Source organism: Salvia miltiorrhiza, chromosome 2 (genome assembly GCF_028751815.1).
Source record: "Salvia miltiorrhiza cultivar Shanhuang (shh) chromosome 2, IMPLAD_Smil_shh, whole genome shotgun sequence".
Lineage (NCBI taxonomy): Eukaryota > Viridiplantae > Streptophyta > Magnoliopsida > Lamiales > Lamiaceae > Salvia > Salvia miltiorrhiza.
The window spans coordinates 23,071,474-23,087,236 of NC_080388.1; the positions used below are offsets into that span (position 1 = coordinate 23,071,474).

Consider the following 15,763-nt stretch of genomic DNA (forward strand, 5'->3'; position numbering starts at 1 on the left):
GATGATTGCAATTTAATTGATACTGTGGTGGATTTTCCTGCAGCTGTAGAGGATCCTTTGGAGGAGTGCATCACACAGTCTTTATATCCTTATTCCGATCTTGATGAGGCGTGTGATGAGATCTTAGATTATATTGCAGAGCTAGAGGCCGTAGAGAGCCATCCCATCGATCCTGTGCCTTACATGGATATTCACAAACCTGTTGATGGGGGAAGCAAGTCCACGAAAAAGGGAGCTGATTTTCCTGCGCCAGCTGCAGCTGCAGCTGCACCCAAACTTGAGCTAAAACCGCTTCCTGAGCACTTGAGGTACCAATTTTTGGGTGAGAATGAAACGTTTCCTGTTATTGTGTCTGCTTATTTATCTCCGTTGGAGTTGGAGAAGTTGATGCGAGTTTTGAGGAAATACAAGTCTGCTATAGGATGGTCTATTTCTGACATCAAAGGAATTAATCCTTCTATTTGCATGCATCGTATTTTATTGGAGAAGGAATACAAACCTAAGGTGCAGCCGCAGCGACGTTTGAATCCGGCGATGCAAGAAGTTGTGAGAAAGGAGGTGCTCAAGTGGTTAGATGCAGGAATCATATATGCCATCTCTGATAGTGAGTGGGTGAGCCCAACTCAAGTTGTCTCTAAGAAGGGAGGCATGACTGTGGTTAAGGATGAGAGAGATGAGCTTATAGCTACGAGGCTGGTCACAGGATGGCGCGTGTGCATTGATTATCGAGCTTTGAATGCAGCCACACGTAAGGATCATTTTCCTTTGCCATTTATTGATCAGATGCTTGACCGTTTGGCAGGATATGAGTACTACTGTTTCTTGGATGGGTACTCGGGCTACAATCAAATTATGATAGCCCCGGAGGATCAGCATAAGACCGCTTTTACTTGTCCCTATGGCATCTTTGCTTTTAGGAGGATTTCGTTTGGTCTCTGCAATGCTCCTGCCACTTTTCAACGCTGCATGATGGCGATTTTCCATGGGTTGATTGAGAACATTATGGAGCGTTGTGAGGAGACGGCACTAGTGCTAAATTGGGAAAAATGCCACTTCATGGTTCGTGAAGGCATTGTTTTGGGGCATAAGGTTTCTGCCCAAGGTTTGGAGGTGGATCCTGCTAAGATCGTGGCTATAGAGAAGTTGCCGCCTCCTACTTCTGTGAAATCGGTGCGGAGTTTTCTTGGGCATGCAGGATTTTATAGGCGCTTCATCAAAGACTTCTCCAAGCTGTCCAAGCCACTTTGTGCTTTGCTAGAAAAGGATGTGAAGTTTGTCTTCACCAATGAGTGCCTCGTCTCCTTTGAGAAGTTGAAAGCTGCACTGACCACTACGCCAGTTTTGATCATGCCGGATTGGAGTGCTCCGTTCGAGTTGATGTGCGATGCTAGCGATTGGGCCGTGGGAGCTGTGTTGGGGCAAAAGAGAGATAAATTGTTCAAGGTAATTTACTACACTAGTAAAACCTTGGATTCTGCGCAGATGAACTACACTACCACGGAGAAGGAGCTGCTAGCTGTGGTGTATGCCTTTGATAAGTTCCGTTCTTATTTGATTGGAACTCATTCAATTGTCTACACTGATCATGCCGCCATCCGCTACTTGTTTACGAAGAAGGACTCCAAGCCCCGCTTGATTCGTTGGATCTTATTGCTGCAAGAGTTTGATATGGAGATCCGAGATCGAAAGGGATGTGAGAATGTGGTAGCTGACCACTTGTCTCGATTGGAGAATCCGATCGAGGGGGATGATCCGAAGATGGCCATCAATGAGTCTTTTCCCGATGAGCAGATTTGGGCGGTGCTATTTAAGGATCCTTGGTCTGCCGATTATAGCAACTACTTGGTTATTGAAGCTCTTCCCGAGGGGTTATCGCACTATCAAAAGAAGAAGTTCCTCCATGATGTCAAGTTTTATTATTGGGAGGATCCTTACCCATACCGGAGGTGCGCCGATGGCTTTATTCGGCGATGTGTTAGGGAGCATGAATGGCCGAAGATCATTGAGGAGTGTCATAGCTCACCTAGTGGAGGTCACTTTGCTGCCAACCGCACTGCCATGAAGGTAAATCATAGTGGATTCTATTGGCCTTCAATTTTTGCAGATTGCCATGCTTTCGTAAAGTCTTGTGATCGATGCCAACGCATGGGCAACATTACCAAGCGGGATGAGATGCCACAGAACATCATTGTTGAGGTAGAGCTATTTGATGTTTGGGGAATTGACTTCATGGTTCCTTTCCCTCCTTCATGTGGTTTTTCCTATATATTGCTTGCGGTTGAGTATGTGTCTAGATGGGTGGAGGCGATCCCAACTGTCACCAATGATTCAAAGGTAGTCATTAAATTCTTGCAAAAGAATATCTTGACTCGATTCGGAGCACCGAGAGCGTTGCTTAGTGATGGGGGTTCGCACTTCAACAATAAGCTGCTAGCAAGTGTTTTGGCAAAGTATGGAGTAAAGCACAAGGTGACGACTCCATATCATCCTCAAGCTAATGGGCAGGCAGAGTTGGCAAATTGAGAAATCAAACAGATTTTGGAGAAGAGCGTCGCCAACAAGAAAGATTGGGCAAAGCAATTGGATGATGCTCTTTGGGCGTATCGCACTGCCTACAAGACTCCAATTGGTATGTCTCCCTATCAACTTGTTTTTGGCAAATCCTGTCATTTACCTGTTGAGATTGAGCACAAGGCATATTGGGCGACGAGGAGAATCAATTTGGAGTTCAAGGAGGCCGGTCATACAAGATGCGATATGTTGACGGAGTTGGATGAGTGGAGGAATGAAGCGTATGAGAGTTCCCGTATCTACAAGGAAAGGGCAAAGAAGTTTCATGATTTGAGCATTCGCACAAAGGAATTCAAGCCGGGACATGAGGTACTCTTGTATGATTCTAAGCTTCGTCTATTTTCTGGCAAGCTGCAGTCTAGATGGAGAGGTCCATATGTGGTTCACAAGAGCAATTGGAATGTGACTTATGAGTTGCTTGCATCGAATGGGTCCACTTTCACTGTTAATGGCCATCGCCTCAAACCGTACTTCAAAGCAGAGTTGGACCACGATGTGGAAGTGGTCAATTTCATTGATCCATGATTGGAGGTATCGTCAAGCTATAGACGTTAATTTTAGCACTTGTTGGGAGGTAACCCAATTTTTATTGCTTTATTAGTTCTTGCTTGTTTTTTTTTTCTTTTCGTTTGTCGTTGTTTTTCCTCTCGTTTTTGTTAGTTTTTACTTTGTGAGTTTATGCTCGTTTTTCATGTTTGTGCTAGTGTGTTTGTCGCAGCCCGATATAGCCAGTGATAGCGTATACCAAGTATCGTACGACTAATAAAAGAAATAGTGAAAGAAATAGGAATACATCTTGTTTTAGCGGAAGCAATTGCAAACCTTACTCATTTTAAAGAAGGATTTCAAGACCAAAATAATTACTAGCTTGGGTAAACATGATTAAGCCATTGAAACTTAGCAAGGGTCTGAGAAGTATTTCCCTTAAGGGATATTACAGACATAAGCAAATTAAATAAAGAGTTTCATCAGAGTTATGCAGCGAGATGCGTTACTATATGTGTGAAGACATATAGCAGGGAGTTCAAATTCTTATAGAGTCAAAGCTTATAAAGATAAATATGAGACATAGGAAAGACACAGCCAACTGACAATTCCAACAGCTTTCACCCATCCTCGCGCCAAGCCAGACCTGCATATTTAGAAATACATGCAGGGCTGAGTACCAAAAAGCACTCAGTGGACTCATGCCGGAAATAATTGAAATGTTGCTCTTAGAGCTATATGTCAATCTTGCCCTTTTCAATGCATCAACAGGATTTAACTGAGATTAAAAATACCTGTTCATATTTTTCTGTCATAAACTCATTTGCATCATCATAATAATATCATTAGTCTGCAGACATTAAATATTCACGGTATGTGCCAACTATGAGAACTCATATAATATATATATAAGGTGAAGAGAAGGAGGCCTCCTTCAAATCACCGTGACCGGCCGACTAGAGACGGCTCACGATCACCTCTGCGCACAAAACCTTTACTGTCATATAAATCAGTCAAAGGCCGATATCTTGCATCATGATCATAATCATGTCTTTCATAGAGGCAACATACCATATCTCATTCTCATCAATAATAAATATGGCAAGTTGACAATTTTCATAATACTCATCAATACTGCTTCAACATGCTTCATTTTCATAAGAATTTGCATTTGAACTTATTATCATGGTAGCTAGCCATAATAGAGTTAGAATAAAGCCCACCTGTCTCAGGGGTCGATGACGTAACGCTCAGAGTCGTACTAACGCCGGCCGTCACTCGAACCTTTGGTGGCGCACGTGGTTTAGATTGCCATGTGACAAAATAAACTCTAGTTAGAATTTCATCTAACTAATATCTCAATACTTATACTTGCATCAATGCTTAATCTCATCTTATAACTTCTCCACTATTTACCCAATTGGACCTCCCAATTTAATCGGATATCTTATCCAATTAAAAGACTCTCAATCCTAGGTAAATAGCATTCAAAAATCACTTAATCATTCATGCTTCAAATAAACAAATATTTCACATAATATAAATGAATTATCTCAATAGTCAAATGACTTAAAAGTCATTCTATGAACTTGAAATCTTTTTCCTTGAAGGGAAATTCTCAAATATTCATGTAAGCCTTGAAAAATATTTATAAAACTTTCTAGTAGCATTTTCATGCCATATCATGGTGTATAATTCCACCAAAGCTCTTTAAAAATTCTTAACACAAAATCAAGGTAAAATTTTCGGACACTACCAGTTTAACATTCTGTTCTGTCTCAACTTTAACGAATAAACTGCTTTAACTCAGGAACCTCCTGGTTTCGAGACTTATACCGATGAAAACCTCTTTGAGTCTAGTTTCGTTTAAAAAACAGTAGAGTGAAAAACTCCAAGTGGTTTAAGAGATATAGGTGTTTTCCCACAGTCTACCAGATTCGGCAGTTTTGCACGATTGGAAGCTAGGATTTTTGAAAAATAGTAAACGTTGGCTAAAGAGTTTGAAATTTTACATGAGTCTGTATGACACATGTATCGTTCTATCATACAAATGTTGGAGGCTGAATGTTTTTGAAAGTTACTGAAACGTGTGACTCTAGGGACTGCCTTTCTAAATTTCCGGCGGAAATGCGCAGTAAAACATTTATATTTTAAAAAGGTAGTAAACGAAGTCCAAATGACTTGAAATTTTACCAACGTCCTCAAGACACATATATCTAAACTCTGTAACATTTTGAAGATTTTTGGACGAGGGAAACCTCGTCGACTGATCAGTCCAGAACGTAAGAAAACTTCTCAAAATGGTTGAAATTATCACATATGCACATATCACCTTAGATCTATACTTTCATCACCATTCTCATGCATCTTCACACTAATAACTCATCATGCTTCACTTATCATAACATATAGCTCTCTCAAGGGTTTTCAAGAACTATCTTCCATTCTCATGCATCTACATGAAGAAGGGTATGAGCATATGAAAAGTAGTGAAAGTTTTGAAGGAGTTCATAACACTTTCTTTCACCAACATTTTCGAAAATCACAAGAGTAGAGAGGGGACTATCATGCTTCAATATGTTTCAATATACATGCCTATATATATCATGAAAAAATATATATATATAACATAAGAGGAGGATTGAGGTTGCTACCAACAAGATCAATGGAGGTGGAGTAGAGGATGATGCGTAGTATGCTTGGAGCTTGAGCTTGAAGATGAACATTTTAAGAAACCTTAGTTCTTACTATATTTGGTGGAACAAAAAAGAAAGTAAGGTGAAGTGAAGAGGGGAGGGGCTGCGAAAATAAAGAAGAAGAAGAGAGGGAGGGAAATGAGAGAGAGGTGTGCATGTGCTTGTGAGCTTAAAGTGTGTAGGAATGTGTTGGCTAGTAGATTAGCCTTTTAGGTGCATGTGATCTTCAATTATGGGAAAGAGAAGAATAATGTGGGAGAGTGGGGAGGGAGTGTTGATTATGGGAAAGAGAAGAATAATGTGGGAGAGTGGGGATGGAGTGTTGCGTGAGGGTGAGAGAGTGAGAGAGAAAGAGAGATACATCTATATCTATATATATATATATATATATATATATATATATATCTATCTATCTATCTATATATATATATATATACTTGAATAATTATAACCTTATTTAGTATGTGGGAAAATATATTTATTCATGTGAGGAAATTTTTTCTCAATTATGATATAACTAATATCATAATAACAATGCATCAATAAATCATATGTGAATATTCTACCAAGTAAAATATTTATATCACATAGACATTTTAATAAAAATATAGGGCGAAGATAGGTTTCTCAATAAGAGAATTTATAAGACTCGAGAAAATAATATCGCCTCCTATTAAACTCTAAAAATTTCTTATCTCATTTATTCGCCCACGTGCATAATTCCTCTAGCTACTATTTAAAACTCAATTTAAATTCAAGCTAGGGCACAAATAGCTTCTCAAAACACGGGGTGTTACATCCTTACCCCCTTAAAAAAAATTTCGTCCCGAAATTTGAAATCTCACATTCGAGAAACAATTCTGGATATTTTTCCTTCATTTTATCCTCCAATTCCCAAGTTGCTTCTTCTTGCCCGTGATGTCTCCATTGTATTTTGACCAAGACAAGTGACTTATTTCTCAATTGTTGGATCTTTCTATCCAACACAGCTTCGGGTCTTTCTTCATATTTCAGGTCTGGTTCAAGAGATATATCCTCTCGATGAATAACATGCTTCGGGTCAAACACGTATTTTCTCAACTGCGACACGTGAAAGACATTGTGAACATTCGCGAAATTTGGAGGTAACGCGAGTCTATAGGCAACAGGGCCTACTTTTTCCAATATGTCGTATGGGCCTATAAATCTAGGCTTGAGCTTTCCTTTTATACCAAATCGGTGAATCCCTCGAGAAGGGGAAACTTTCAAAAAGACTTTACTTCCCACTTCAAACTGAATCTCTGTGCGTCTAGTGTCGGCATAAGATTTTTGGCGATCTTGAGCTTCTTTAATTCGTTGCCGAATTTGTCTCACAGTTGTGATCATTTCTTCCACTGCGTCAGGACCTAACACTTTTCTTTCTCCTACTTCATCCCAATAAAGCGGAGATCTACATTTTCTTCCATAGAGGGCTTCATATGGTGCCATGTTAATAGTCGTTTGGAAACTATTATTGTAGGCAAATTCAATCAGGGGTAACACTTGTTCCCATTGAGCTCCTCTATCTAACACTACAGTCCGAATCATATCTTCCAAAACTTGTATAGTTCTTTCAGACTGTCCATCCGTCTGTGGATGAAAAGCTGTGCTAAAATTCAACTTAGTACCCAATTCCCTGTGTAAGCTCATCCAAAAACGTGAGGTGAATTTTGTATCTCTATCGGAGGTAATCGTCATTGGAACTCCGTGTAAACGTACTATCTCACGAATGTATATTTGAGCTAACTTTTCAGAACCACTTGTGACAGGAATCGGTATGAAGTGAGCACTTTTCGTCAATCTATCTATGATCACCCAAACGGCGGTATTCCCTCTATTCGACTTTGGCAAGGCAGTGACAAAGTCCATGGCAATGTGGTCCCATTTCCACTCTGGGATTTCTAACGGTTGTAATTTGCCATAAGGTCGTTGGTGTAATGCCTTCACTTGCTAACAAGCTAAACATCGTTCTACAAACGAAGCTATGTCTCGCTTCATGCCTTCCCACCAAAATCTTGCTTTTAAATCTTGGTACATCTTCGTACCTCCTGGATGTGCTGCGTAAGGCGTGTCATGAGCTTCGCTCATGATTTCATTTCTTAATTTCTCATCATTGGGTACACAGATTCTTCCCTCAAACATCAATGCATTATCTGCTGCTTCTTGGTATGACTCAAGCTTCTCGGTACGGATTTTCACTCGCAATCTTTCCAATTTCTCATCCTCTCTTTGCATACTAACAATCCTTGATCTTAGGTCGGGGGTAACACTGAGTGTCGCCATGATCAAATCTGTGGTTTGCGGTGGAAATACCACTTCCAACCTTAACCTTTCGAATTCCCTAACCAAGTCATTCTCCTTGGTTAGGATACATCCTAACTTGGCTCGTTCCATTCTGCTCAAGGCATCTGCCACGACGTTGGCTTTGCCTGGATGATAATTGATTCCACAATCGTAGTCCTTGACCAATTCTAGCCATCTTCTTTGTCTCATATTCAGATCCTTCTGTTCAAAGAAATATTTGAGACTCTTATGGTCGGTGTAAATTTCACACCTTACTCCATAAAGGTGATGTCTCCAAATTTTCAATGCGTGCACTACTGCTGCTAGCTCTAGGTCATGTGTCGGGTAATTTGCTTCGTGTGGCCTAAGCTGTCGCGAGGCATAAGCTATTACCTTTCCCTCTTGCATCAGTACACAACCTAGTCCTTTCTTTGATGCGTCCGTATAGATAGTGTATTCCTTGTTTGCTTCTGGAACGGCTAGTACTGGGGCAGTGGTCAACCTCTTCTTCAATTCTTGAAAACTTTGTTCGCATTCGTCTGTCCATAAGAATTTGACTTCTTTCTTGAGCATATGAGTTATAGGCTTGGCTATTTTGGAGAAATCTTGTATAAAACGACGGTAGTAGCCTGCTAATCCTAGGAAGCTACGAATCTCGTGAGGTGTCGTTGGTGATCTCCATTCTTGCACTGCTTGAACCTTGGCAGGGTCCACTTTGATTCCTGCAGCTGAAATGATGTGGCCTAAGAAATTGACTTCTCGTAGCCAAAACTCACATTTGCTATACTTAGCATAAAGCTTTTCAGCTCTTAGCTTCTCTAGCACAGTTCTAAGGTGCTCTTCATGATCCTTCTCATTCTTCGAGTAAATCAAGATGTCGTCTATGAATACCAACACGAATTGATCCAAATATTCGTGAAACACTCGATTCATGAGATCCATGAATACGGCGGGGGCATTTGTTAATCCAAAAGGCATCACTATGAACTCATAGTGTCCGTATCTCGTGCGGAATGCTGTCTTTGGAATATCCTCAGGTCGTATCCTCAATTGGTGATACCCTGTCCTTAAATCTATCTTTGAGAAAGCGCGTGCTCCTCGAAGTTGATCAAACAAATCGTCTATACGTGGCAAAGGATACTTGTTCTTTAGGGTCACCTTGTTTAATTCCCGGTAATCGATACACAATCTTAAACTTCCGTCTTTCTTTTTGACAAACAGGACCGATGCTCCCCAAGGCGAAACACTGGGTCGAATGAATCCCATGTCCAACAATTCTTGTAGTTGCAACTTCAGTTCTTGCAATTCTGCTGGTGCCATCCTATATGGTGCTTTGGATATTGGTGCTACTCCAGGTTCCAAGTCGATTGTGAATTCCAATTGTCGGTTCGGGGGTAGACCTGGTAGAATATCAGGGAAAACGTCTTGATACTCCCGCACTATAGGTACATCTTCAATCTTTATTTGTGCTTCCTCTTCTTGGCTCAAGTATACTAAATATGCTGTCGCGCCCTTTTCTTTTAGTATCTTGTTCGCTTGCACTGCAGAGATGATAGGTGTCTTCTTCCATTTCCTATTGATGGCATAAAAACATGTAGGTTCCAGGCCAGGTGGCTGGAATGATATCCGTCTCTGCTCGCATTGTATCACCGCATGGTGTTCTGCTAACCAGTCCATTCCCAAAATGATGTCTGTGGTCCACATGCGCAGAAGTCTCAACGTCTTAGCCTTAAGCTTAAGAGGTCCTAATTCGAATTCTAAGTTAGGACACACATGTGTCACGGTGGTGATCTTCCCTAAGGGAGTGGCTACCCTTAAGTGTAGCTGGGCTGGTTCTACATTCAGCTCTAACGTATCCACACAAGTATATGAGATGAAAGAATGTGATGCTCCAGTATCAAAGAGAATAACAATGGGTACACCTTTCAGTTCCCCAATACCTGTTAAGTTTCCTTGGTTCTTATCCTGATTCTTCTGATTGATAGCATACATCCTTTGATATTGCGGTGGTATTCCTGCTTGCGGTGCAGGTAGCTGCTTATGAGGCTGGTTTGGACGGCGAAAAGGTTGTTGCTGTAGTGGTTGAGGTAGAGGAAGAATTCCTTCCATTGCTCTGAGTTGTGGGGTTGGAAACTGATTGGGTCTTCCTCCACTCATCCCTTGCTGTCGGTTGGGGCACTGGCTCGAGTAATGCCCTGGTTTCCCACAAGTGAAACAATTTGGGTTTCCAGCTCTGCACACTCCTGTGTGTAACTTGTTGCACTTAGGACAAGGGGGTATCCCTTGGTGTCCGGGGTGTGAGGTCGCTGGTCCACCATAAAATAATTTATCGCCTTTCACGAATGGAGCCTGGACATTCTGACCTTGCCATGGCTTTTTACCCTCATTTCCACGATTTTCCCATTTGCGTTTTCCTTTCTGTCCTTGGTTAGAGTAGGGAGTGTTTGATACTTGCGTATATTGAGCTGATGGAGGCGTTGGTGTGTGTGTTGTTTTCTCTGGTTGCATTGCTAGCTCCATATCTAGAGCTCTGTTCAAGGCCTCGGCGTAGGAAAGTGCCGTTTGACTTGCCAATACAACTCTTATCTCTTGTCGCAGTCCGGCGCAAAACAACTCGGACATCTTCTCATCCGTATCCACTCTATACGGTGCATATCGGGCCAGATCGCAGAATAGTCGATCGTACTCCACTACAGTTTTATTCCCTTGCTTTAAGGTGGTAAACTCCATCTCCTTCTTTTTCCTATAGCTTCTGGGTATGAACTTCTCACACAGAGCAGTCTTAAAAAGCTCCCAAGTGAGTTCATCTAACTGCTCTGGGGCCATAGTTTTCTGCTTTGCTTCCCACCAATAGTCGGCGGTTCCTTTCAGCTGGTAAGACACGCACATAAGACGTTCTGCGTCGTTGCATCTCAAAAATCGAAAGATTCGTTCCATAGCACGAATCCATTCTTCCGTTTCAGCAGGGTCTCCCGTGCCTGCGAAAGTCGGTGGGTTCTGTCTTAAGAAAAGTTCTTCCACTCTCCTATCTTGAGGTGGAGACGGCGGTGTAGGTTCTCTGGGTTCTTCCTCATTCACGGGTACATTTCTGTACACTCTTCGTGGAGGCATTATGACAATCTACAAGTTTGGGTTAAAAGATAAGTTCCTCTATGTGACAAGGATCATCTTACTCTAGTCTTATAGCTGAGTAATTCACAACATACCATGCGTCTCATATATATATATATGTATATACATACATTATCACATAGAGTATACTCAATGCATCAAGTACTCGGTTCTCAATCAATGTATACAAATTGACAACTACATCATAACAATGCATCAAAACAAGTAATCACATTTCTCATTTAGTCAAAAATGGCCACTTTGGCCCATCATGTATATACCGTGAAAATTGCCTCAGCGAGGACTTCTTTTGTACAAAATGATCTATAAACTGCTATAGGTCAGTACAAAGTACTACTCTGTTAAAGACCTAGCTACTGCATCAATACTGCGTCTATGTACAAGCAGCCCTACAATTGGGTACAGATACTATCCGTTACCCGTGTACTATAGGGACCTAAAATAAGTACAAGACCTGGTCTGGGATGGAACTATCCATTACCAGCCAAATCTACGGGCTATCTAAACAAAGCTACCATATATATACATCTCTACTCAAATACCATCATATCAAAACCATATCCACCCATGACCTCTACCATCACCCCGGCTACTATCGTCACTCCCATCCTCCGTAGCATCATCACCGACATCTGCTCGAGCGTCACCCAATCGGGGCACATACGGCACACCATCCTCACTGTCAGAGTCGGCACGGTGAAAAGGGTCGAAGGCGGCTCTCTCTCGAATCGGATCTCCTCGAGGGACGTCCGTCTCGAAGGCCTGGCCCATGTTAGGAAGATCCAAGGGCTGTGAGATGAGAGTCCCAACAACCGGGACTGATCCTGTGTCGTCCTCCGTGTCTCTAGCTGTCCCCTGGGGTCGTGAAGGTCCTGGTGCGAATGGATCAACATCAGCCATAGCAATCTCGCCCTCTCCAACCGTAGGGGGGAAAGGAACAGGGAGGGTCTCACAGATGGGGTTCATCAGCTGCTCGGTGGTATCGATGGCCTCAGTGGTGTCTATGGTCATAGGGGTAACCAAGATATCAATAGGAGAAATCTCCTCCTCGGGCAGAGTGCCCTGAGGAAGTGAAGGAATAGGGTCATCAATCGGCTGGAAGCTAAGGAGGTCTAGTCCCAATGCCATAAAAGGATCCTCAGTCTCAGGAAGACCCTGAGGCTGACTCTCTGCCTCACCCTCTCGGGTGTCACTCTCTGTCAGGTAAAAGTAGGGTGCATACATCACGAACCGGCTCAACAGAATGGTTAGGTACTCCGGAAATCGCACCTCAAATCCTCCCGGTGCCAACGGGCTATAGAAGTCTGGGGCGATAAAATGACACCAAGCCTGCCAGTGGGGTGGCATCCTATGTGGTAGTATCTGCATGGCCTGCTGGGCCGTGACTCCATGCTCTACGGCGTCAATCCACCTGTGGTGGAAGCGTGCTAAGAACTCTCCAATAGTCTCGTGGTGCTCCAAAGTACAGTCATAGAAAGCCTGTACTATGTCGAATCCGTCTGCCATGCTAGAATAACAACTCGTGTTACTAAGTCAAGAATGACTTACTCGTTTATTACTCAATAACATACTCGTTTGTCGGTGTTCCTCTAGGATTCTCGTAGTGCATCGGTATCAATATTGATTCCAATAAAAATTTTCCACCATCTTACTTATCAAGTATTTCACAACCAGATATCAATAATATTGCATCATGTACTAATCATATTCAGATCCTTCTGTTCAAAGAAATATTTGAGACTCTTATGGTCGGTGTAAATTTCACACCTTACTCCATAAAGGTGATGTCTCCAAATTTTCAATGCGTGCACTACTGCTGCTAGCTCTAGGTCATGTGTCGGGTAATTTGCTTCGTGTGGCCTAAGCTGTCGCGAGGCATAAGCTATTACCTTTCCCTCTTGCATCAGTACACAACCTAGTCCTTTCTTTGATGCGTCCGTATAGATAGTGTATTCCTTGTTTGCTTCTGGAACGGCTAGTACTGGGGCAGTGGTCAACCTCTTCTTCAATTCTTGAAAACTTTGTTCGCATTCGTCTGTCCATAAGAATTTGACTTCTTTCTTGAGCATATGAGTTATAGGCTTGGCTATTTTGGAGAAATCTTGTATAAAACGACGGTAGTAGCCTGCTAATCCTAGGAAGCTACGAATCTCGTGAGGTGTCGTTGGTGATCTCCATTCTTGCACTGCTTGAACCTTGGCAGGGTCCACTTTGATTCCTGCAGCTGAAATGATGTGGCCTAAGAAATTGACTTCTCGTAGCCAAAACTCACATTTGCTATACTTAGCATAAAGCTTTTCAGCTCTTAGCTTCTCTAGCACAGTTCTAAGGTGCTCTTCATGATCCTTCTCATTCTTCGAGTAAATCAAGATGTCGTCTATGAATACCAACACGAATTGATCCAAATATTCGTGAAACACTCGATTCATGAGATCCATGAATACGGCGGGGGCATTTGTTAATCCAAAAGGCATCACTATGAACTCATAGTGTCCGTATCTCGTGCGGAATGCTGTCTTTGGAATATCCTCAGGTCGTATCCTCAATTGGTGATACCCTGTCCTTAAATCTATCTTTGAGAAAGCGCGTGCTCCTCGAAGTTGATCAAACAAATCGTCTATACGTGGCAAAGGATACTTGTTCTTTAGGGTCACCTTGTTTAATTCCCGGTAATCGATACACAATCTTAAACTTCCGTCTTTCTTTTTGACAAACAGGACCGATGCTCCCCAAGGCGAAACACTGGGTCGAATGAATCCCATGTCCAACAATTCTTGTAGTTGCAACTTCAGTTCTTGCAATTCTGCTGGTGCCATCCTATATGGTGCTTTGGATATTGGTGCTACTCCAGGTTCCAAGTCGATTGTGAATTCCAATTGTCGGTTCGGGGGTAGACCTGGTAGAATATCAGGGAAAACGTCTTGATACTCCCGCACTATAGGTACATCTTCAATCTTTATTTGTGCTTCCTCTTCTTGGCTCAAGTATACTAAATATGCTGTCGCGCCCTTTTCTTTTAGTATCTTGTTCGCTTGCACTGCAGAGATGATAGGTGTCTTCTTCCATTTCCTATTGATGGCATAAAAACATGTAGGTTCCAGGCCAGGTGGCTGGAATGATATCCGTCTCTGCTCGCATTGTATCACCGCATGGTGTTCTGCTAACCAGTCCATTCCCAAAATGATGTCTGTGGTCCACATGCGCAGAAGTCTCAACGTCTTAGCCTTAAGCTTAAGAGGTCCTAATTCGAATTCTAAGTTAGGACACACATGTGTCACGGTGGTGATCTTCCCTAAGGGAGTGGCTACCCTTAAGTGTAGCTGGGCTGGTTCTACATTCAGCTCTAACGTATCCACACAAGTATATGAGATGAAAGAATGTGATGCTCCAGTATCAAAGAGAATAACAATGGGTACACCTTTCAGTTCCCCAATACCTGTTAAGTTTCCTTGGTTCTTATCCTGATTCTTCTGATTGATAGCATACATCCTTTGATATTGCGGTGGTATTCCTGCTTGCGGTGCAGGTAGCTGCTTATGAGGCTGGTTTGGACGGCGAAAAGGTTGTTGCTGTAGTGGTTGAGGTAGAGGAAGAATTCCTTCCATTGCTCTGAGTTGTGGGGTTGGAAACTGATTGGGTCTTCCTCCACTCATCCCTTGCTGTCGGTTGGGGCACTGGCTCGAGTAATGCCCTGGTTTCCCACAAGTGAAACAATTTGGGTTTCCAGCTCTGCACACTCCTGTGTGTAACTTGTTGCACTTAGGACAAGGGGGTATCCCTTGGTGTCCGGGGTGTGAGGTCGCTGGTCCACCATAAAATAATTTATCGCCTTTCACGAATGGAGCCTGGACATTCTGACCTTGCCATGGCTTTTTACCCTCATTTCCACGATTTTCCCATTTGCGTTTTCCTTTCTGTCCTTGGTTAGAGTAGGGAGTGTTTGATACTTGCGTATATTGAGCTGATGGAGGCGTTGGTGTGTGTGTTGTTTTCTCTGGTTGCATTGCTAGCTCCATATCTAGAGCTCTGTTCAAGGCCTCGGCGTAGGAAAGTGCCGTTTGACTTGCCAATACAACTCTTATCTCTTGTCGCAGTCCGGCGCAAAACAACTCGGACATCTTCTCATCCGTATCCACTCTATACGGTGCATATCGGGCCAGATCGCAGAATAGTCGATCGTACTCCACTACAGTTTTATTCCCTTGCTTTAAGGTGGTAAACTCCATCTCCTTCTTTTTCCTATAGCTTCTGGGTATGAACTTCTCACACAGAGCAGTCTTAAAAAGCTCCCAAGTGAGTTCATCTAACTGCTCTGGGGCCATAGTTTTCTGCTTTGCTTCCCACCAATAGTCGGCGGTTCCTTTCAGCTGGTAAGACACGCACATAAGACGTTCTGCGTCGTTGCATCTCAAAAATCGAAAGATTCGTTCCATAGCACGAATCCATTCTTCCGTTTCAGCAGGGTCTCCCGTGCCTGCGAAAGTCGGTGGGTTCTGTCTTAAGAAAAGTTCTTCCACTCTCCTATCTTGAGGTGGAGACGGCGGTGTAGGTTCTCTGGGTTCTTCCTCATTCACGGG

General features: G+C 42.6%; 2 protein-coding genes and 1 long non-coding RNA gene across 4 annotated transcripts; 1 reads left to right on the top strand and 2 right to left on the bottom strand.

The window, feature by feature from the left end:
* Window positions 1–2,757: 2,757 nt before the first annotated feature.
* Window positions 2,758–3,096, top strand: LOC131008149 (uncharacterized). The gene has a single exon (XM_057935043.1). The coding sequence runs from the start codon at window positions 2,758–2,760 to the stop codon at window positions 3,094–3,096; it is 339 nt and encodes a 112-aa protein (XP_057791026.1).
* A 343-nt stretch (window positions 3,097–3,439) lies between these two features.
* Window positions 3,440–5,837, bottom strand: LOC131011628 (uncharacterized). Of its 2 annotated transcripts, XR_009097055.1 has the most exons (3): window positions 5,712–5,837; window positions 4,281–4,341; window positions 3,440–3,703 (listed from the first exon to the last, which is right to left on the bottom strand). It is a non-coding gene; the product is annotated as an uncharacterized LOC131011628 (long non-coding RNA). The 2 variants fall into 2 exon arrangements; XR_009097054.1 differs by lacking the exon at window positions 5,712–5,837 and having other exon boundaries at window positions 4,281–4,840.
* Window positions 5,838–8,170: 2,333 nt separating this feature from the next.
* LOC131008150 (uncharacterized) lies at window positions 8,171–11,165 on the bottom strand. Its single transcript, XM_057935044.1, has 5 exons — window positions 10,826–11,165; window positions 9,894–10,744; window positions 9,346–9,788; window positions 8,469–9,300; window positions 8,171–8,200 (listed from the first exon to the last, which is right to left on the bottom strand). Exons 1-5 carry the CDS (start codon window positions 11,163–11,165, stop codon window positions 8,171–8,173), a joined length of 2,496 nt encoding a protein of 831 aa, XP_057791027.1.
* Between the last annotated feature and the right edge of the window lie 4,598 nt (window positions 11,166–15,763).

What these genes read in the sequence shown, in the direction of transcription:
- LOC131008149 (XM_057935043.1), top strand. Translation starts at nt 2,758, where the DNA reads ATGTTGACGGAGTTGGATGAGTGGAGGAATGAAGCGTATGAGAGTTCC.
- LOC131008150 (XM_057935044.1), bottom strand. Translation starts at nt 11,165, where the DNA reads ATGCCTCCACGAAGAGTGTACAGAAATGTACCCGTGAATGAGGAAGAA. An exon ending in TGGATACGTTAGAGCTGAAT is followed by an intron (nt 9,789 to 9,893) that starts GTAGAACCAGCC and finishes GGACCTCTTAAG; the next exon opens with CTTAAGGCTAAGACGTTGAG. An exon ending in CAAAGAAAGGACTAGGTTGT is followed by an intron (nt 8,201 to 8,468) that starts GTACTGATGCAA and finishes ATTATCATCCAG; the next exon opens with GCAAAGCCAACGTCGTGGCA.